The following is a 6,460-nucleotide window of genomic DNA, read 5'->3' on the forward strand; positions in this document are numbered from 1 at the left end:
TTCACGTAACATAAATACTTCTCTAAGACAGAACAATGCAAACGTTTCTCATTACTAAAAAAAAAAAAAAAAAAAAAAAAAAATGGAGTAATAAAATACAAACGTAAAAAGAAGTTTCTGTGGAACACAATTTTTCCGATTTATAAGTTGCACGCAAATTGACTTAAACAATTACTCCATACTCTTATGAAATAGGCACCTAATAGGTAACTTCAAGTTCACAGATCATCACTTGGTATGTTTATACAAAATCTTTCGAAATAACTTCTAAGTGTCCCATTTTCTGCCAAAAATCTTATTAACAAGTTGTTTGTATAAAATCTATATCCACTGCAGTTGATGCATGTAACTTGAACAGAAAGTGTTCAGAATCACGACACATTTCAGGGAGGAAATATGATACAGTTTTTATAATATCTAATGCATATGCATAGCTGCTTTCTATTCAGGTTTGGCTATGGCAATTGTTATGGTGTAAAAGGATTAAATAGTGCTAGAACTGAAATTATAAGCTCATAAGTCTTTCATCAAGGGGCATATGAAAATATACAATTGTCCTTGGTCAAAAATGTTGAAGTACATAGTCAGTCAAATAGTAATAAAAAAAAATTATATGAAAGCATTAATAAAGCCATTAGTACGAATGGTAATAACGCTTTTATTTCAAATATGTCGTCACTATTATTATATAACAAAAGAAAAAAATTAATACTGCCAATCACAGAACAGTAAGTGTGCACGTAAAGAAACGAAAGGTTGTGAACAAAGTTAAATGAATTAAACTGTCTACTGAGTATAGAACTTTAAAACAAAACAAATGTACACTCATATTAACAAATCATACTGAAATAATTTAAGACACATTTGGCTGATTTGGTAACGTAAGTTGATAAATAGCTGCATATACAATATTTCCTCTCATAAAGCTTGCATTTAATGTCTATAAATATTAATATGAAAAGCTGATATTATTTTGAGCATATTTTCAGAGCCCTCTGCTATTCTGGGAATATTAAATATCTATTATTTATTTAAGGCAGAAATTATTTAAGAAGTAGCACTATGTCTGTCAAAATACCATCCAAATGGAGTCAATTTTGCTATAACAGCCTTCTAGAACAGTAAATAAATGTTTCATTATTTTAACTTACATCTCATCAGCTCCACAGTTAGCCCAAAAGTAACCTATGAATGAAGACAGTATACTAACAGATTTCTCTACAGCCATCCTGATGAAAAGTGTGAATATCAATAGCTTATCAATTTTGGACTGAAGTCACATTAAACATTTATATATCAATCTGCTGCTTTCTCCTTCAACATATCACAAAATGTTATTATAGGCAGTTGCAGCATAAAGTGATCACATTTCAAAATTGTTTAATTATATTTCTACACAAGGTTTTCTAATTTATATTATTTACTAACGTCATTTCCTGCTAATTAATATGCTAAATGATACGTTTTTGTGTTGTCACAACCAGTTAAAACATATTTTATGTATGAATTCTATTAGTACTCATTATGTAAAAAATTTTTGTAATGATCAAGTATGTATTAAGAAGTCTACGCAACACAAATCATTCATAGATTTTGGAATTAGTCATTTTTGGTGTACTTCAATAGCATAGGCATATATAAAACTGTCATATAATTCATGCCCACACTCTTCTTCACCCACTTTTACACCTATTATTTTTTTTTTAATTTGAAAATGAAATTAATATTATACAAAATTAAAAATAGCTCTATTTATAAGGAATGGGGGGGGGGGGGGAGGAAAGGCTACTTCACTTTAAAAATAACTGTACTTTTTCATCAACAGCAGCAATAAAACTCAAATGAAAGCTTTATGAAAACATATTTGAAATGCTTCTAGAAGAAACATCTGTTCACTAAACCAAAATTTACAGGGAAAGGAAGTCACAGTTTCTTTAAAGTGTACACTTAATAGCACCTTCATTGCATTAAAAGGGATGGATAAGCCTTTTTTATACATTAATGATTCACTTTAAGTCTCATATAAATACGTGACTGGTAGTAATCGCCTTTATGAAACTAAAACTGATTAAAACTATGCCTAAATTAACTGTCTACCCTAACTGTTCAGAGCAAATCATGAATTAAGCTGACACAAAAGACTCAAATTACTTGCCTGAACTAATGGAAAAACCATTTTATGCCTGTGATGTCCCATAATTCAAGTCCCCCGTGGTACAAAGTTCATAAACACCAAAAATGTATATTCATCCCAATCGCTGAAGTTCATTTTACGCTCTATCTCACACCAGCAAAATATTTTTCATGAAACAAATGCAACCAAAGTTTAAATGAAATGTTATAAATTATATTATAAATTGTAATACAGAGTTTTTCATGCTCAAATGGAACTTCACGTTACAAGTTTAATATTTCGGAAACTGTTCAATTGAAACTTCTTTTTCTTCCGTAGAGCCTGTAAGTACAAATGCAATTACAATATTTTTGTCTTCCCAGTGTGTTTCTTATAGTATTACAGATAACTGCATGTATAATATTTCAACAGTTTAAGCTTCATAGCAATGACACTATAGGTTTTCCATTAGACTCGAGAAGGCACAATAGACAGCACTTTCACATTTGTACATGTGAAAGAAATTTGTTAACTTTTACATCTTCAATACAACTACATAACATGTCTTTAGTATACCACTGAAAAGTTTTATTTAAAAACTCAAATGAACAAAAAATTGTTTCATCATTCATACAAACATTCATAAGTATTAAAACAAGACTTCAATCACCGTTATCAAATAACTAATTAAAAAAAAAGTGGAGATCTTTTGTAGCAAAGGTACACGTACCAAGTCCATAATAACTTTACAGGAAATTAAATATAACAATGGTTTATCATTCACACAAATCTTTTAAAATTTATTAACCTATTGCACATGTACAGCAATCTTTTGAGGCTAATCCTGAAGCTTAAAAGGTGCTAGAACATGCAGTGCATAATATGGGAGGAAACATGACAATCTACCATTAAATTAACAATCAAGGAAATTGGCTGCCATAAGAAGTTCTAGAGCTATTTCCGGAGCGATGGGAAACTCTGGAATCTCCGTGGAACTGTTAGTGTAGCGCACTTTGTATGTGAAGTACATGCATACCTTCTGCAGCACGTGTGACCTATAAAGATAAGCAAGATCACATAAAATGATTCATAATGGCCATATTGATTTCCTTTTTCAAAGTCTTAAAAATGCCATGTTTATGTAGACTACGATAAATACCAAAGACCAAATTTTGGGAAAACTTTAGTGTACGTTTTCCTCACTGCCAACAATTTATATTAGAAGACCAGGTTTGTAGAATACATATCAAGCTTACAAAAATGCACTTTTCAATGCCAACAATTTATTTTGTATGCACAAAGTAGGAATGGTGTGTATAGAGAGGAAGGAAGGAAACCGTAAACTGAAGTAGTTTGTAATAATCGACACGGACGAGTATAAACAAGTACATCAGTCCCCAGAAAAATATCACAAACATGAATTCGAAAATTGCTTCCAATTACTTACGGAATTTCTCGAAAATTGACTTCGTTGGTTTCATTTTCTGCAAACTGACCAGGGCCACTAAGCATAGCTTTGATGGTTCCCGACGTTAGTGCGTGTTCACGTTTTACAATAAATTCATGGCCATCAGATGAAATAAGTTTAACGTACATAGCATCAGGTCCCTCACATCCACCATACACCTTTTCTTCATCCTGTATCCACAATAGCGTTACGTGAATGAATGAAATTTGCAAGAATAATAATATAATAGGGAATAGATTCAAATACAATAAAATAACCCACCTTCTTATCCTCCGTCATATCACCGGACATTTTTATCGAATGTAACCTAGAAGAAATTGAACGTAATTTCTGAGACACTTTTATTGCAATGTCATTCCACACTACAATTTCCGCTCTTATACACAAATCTTCTACAAAGTAAATGTACTACAGATTCTGAAAAAAATAGGCACTTTGCACAGAACCGACATGTACAAAATGGGGATACTTTACCTCAAATTACAATCATTCAGATGTATACCGTCTTGTTTGAGGGATGACACTAATTAATCTCCCATTTGATATCTGTTTCCGCTCATTTATTTTACAGACAAGTACTACTACGTTAGTCAAGAATCACTTATGCCGACCACCATTTCGTAGAAAACTGTGAACAGTTGTAACCATGGGTCTAGGTCTAAGTTTAAATCACGGTTTAAACTCAACGAACTCGTCAGTTAAACTCCTGTGCTTTGTGCAACCCTTTGTGTCTCTGTTTGTAGGAATAATCAGAACTGTATTGACGACGATAACAATGTGCCAACAATGTAAAAAAAATCACAGTATAATTTTTAACATACTGATGAATGATGATACAAATAGCGTTGTATATGTTCAAAGTTCTGCGCATTTGCATTTGGTCTGAGATGAAACGAAGTACGTATTATTATTATTATTATTATTATTATTATTATTATTATTATTACTTACAAATAGCTTTTAAGGAACCCGGAGGTTCATTGCCGCCCTCACATAAGCTCGCCATCGGTCCCTATTCTGAGCAAGATTAATCCAGTCTCTTCCGTCATTATCACATCTCCCTCGAATCCATTTGTATTATCCTCCCATCTACGTCTCGGTCTCCCCAATGATCTTTTTCCCAACTATAACACTCTATATGCTCATCTCAAACGTCTGGATTTAATATTCCTAATTATGTCGGTGTAGAATACAATGCTTGAAGTTCTGTCATAGTCTAATATATGAAGAGTTCGCGGGAAAAACGATGAATGTCACATTTCTGTTAAGGATTAGATAATGATCTAATTAAGTTTATAACTGCAAGATGTAGTGCTGTTTCTATAGAAAATCAAGGAAAAGATTACTGTATTCGTGGTGATAATTCTCCTTTTTACCATTTTTCATAAGAACAACATTAAATTTCGTAGTGATCCATTGAATTACATAATGACATCAACCTTAACAAAACTGTGACATTCATCGTTTTTCCCGCGAACTCTTCATATATTAGACTGTGGTTCTGTGTTGTGTAACTTTCTTCATTCTCCTATAATCCCTCTTAGCTCCAAATATTTTCCTAAGCACATTATTCTCGAACACTCTTAACCTCTGTTCCTCTCTCAAAGTGAGAGTCCAAGTTTCATAACCATACAGAACAACCGGTATTATAACTGTTTTATAAATTCTAATTTTCAGCTTTTTTTGGGAGAGAGTGGATGACTAAAGCTTCTCAACCAAATACTAAACCATATAACATATTAATATTGCTCAACAGCAGAATGTCTCCATATCAAGAGGAGTGGATTCTAAAGGTACGGTCACATGTCGCTACTTTTGCAGCGCTGCTTTTATACTGCAGCTGCAAAAGTTGCGTGTCGTGTTCACACGTAAGCCAAAAGTAGCGTGCTGCACGCTACTTTTCGTGCTGCGCAACCCAAGTGCTGCAAAAGTTGCAACTGGAAGTTGCGAATCTGTTCACACGCAAGGCGCTACTTTTGCAGCCGCAGTCATGCTGCAGGTTTCCATCTCCGTGTTGACTTCTCAATATACATTTTGTGGTTATGTTCGCATTATTAAGAAACTCATGCGAAAGCTTACTTATCTATTATTTGCTTTTCTGTCGTATCTAGTATTCAGAAATTGACATTATTTTTACTATAAAGCTTTTAAAAACGCCTATATACTTATATGATAACCAACAGTATATTCACGTAATCAATGTTGGCAACTCTCCTGTTTGGAACTACGCTACGGAAAATTTAAAAAATGAATTATATCGTCACCAATTATGCTCAGACTGTGTTGTGTATTTAATAACTGTTACAAATAATTTATTTTCATCACATTTAACATTAAAATATATCCAAGCAATAAAAGTATCATTAGCACATTTGGGTGGTAACACTGATTGCAACCGCAGCAAAAGTTTCAACAAAACCGATATCAAAAATGTTGCGGCTGCAACCCTGAGAAACCTGTTCACACGTCGCTACTTTTAAGTTGCGCGCAGCATGGAAAAGTAGCGGAAGGAGTGTCAATATACTGCAGTTTCTCTTATTATTATTATTATTATTATTATTATTATTATTATTTTTATTATTATTATTATTATTATTATTATTATTATTATTGTTGTTGTTGTTGTGGTGATATAATTATGCGGCTGGCGCAGTGAATTTTGTATAAATGATAATAACTATATAACGTCATTGAAATAATACCGGTATAATCCCCTGATCACAATCATTGTGATTAAATTGTGATCAGGAGTATAAGTAAATCATGAAAGTGGGGAGTGATACTCATCGGTGTACTTTAATCAAAGGCTTTAATTACACAAGGAAAAAGTGATAAACACGATTTATAAAGGTTTTTGCAGATTGGTAGGTGGTAGCGTT

The 6,460-nt window shown here is 32.7% G+C and overlaps 1 protein-coding gene across 1 annotated transcript; it reads right to left on the minus strand.

The window, feature by feature from the left end:
- Positions 1-638: 638 nt before the first annotated feature.
- EloC (elongin C) lies at positions 639-4,193 on the minus strand. Its single transcript, XM_069831603.1, has 4 exons — positions 4,056-4,193; positions 3,843-3,888; positions 3,561-3,751; positions 639-3,168 (listed from the first exon to the last, which is right to left on the minus strand). Exons 2-4 carry the CDS (start codon positions 3,870-3,872, stop codon positions 3,027-3,029), a joined length of 363 nt encoding a protein of 120 aa, XP_069687704.1. The 5' UTR covers positions 3,873-3,888; positions 4,056-4,193; the 3' UTR covers positions 639-3,026.
- Positions 4,194-6,460: the final 2,267 nt, after the last annotated feature.

The sequence above is a fragment of the Periplaneta americana genome, chromosome 7 (assembly GCF_040183065.1).
Source record: "Periplaneta americana isolate PAMFEO1 chromosome 7, P.americana_PAMFEO1_priV1, whole genome shotgun sequence".
NCBI classification, from domain to species: domain Eukaryota; kingdom Metazoa; phylum Arthropoda; class Insecta; order Blattodea; family Blattidae; genus Periplaneta; species Periplaneta americana.

Bases quoted from the DNA above. Each gene is read 5' to 3' on its own strand.
- EloC (XM_069831603.1), bottom strand. From the start codon at position 3,872: ATGTCCGGTGATATGACGGAGGATAAGAAG. The intron at 3,752-3,842 runs GTGGGTTATTTT...TTGTGGATACAG, and splicing joins ATATGACGGAGGATAAGAAG to GATGAAGAAAAGGTGTATGG. The intron at 3,169-3,560 runs GTAAGTAATTGG...TTATCTTTATAG, and splicing joins GTCAATTTTCGAGAAATTCC to GTCACACGTGCTGCAGAAGG.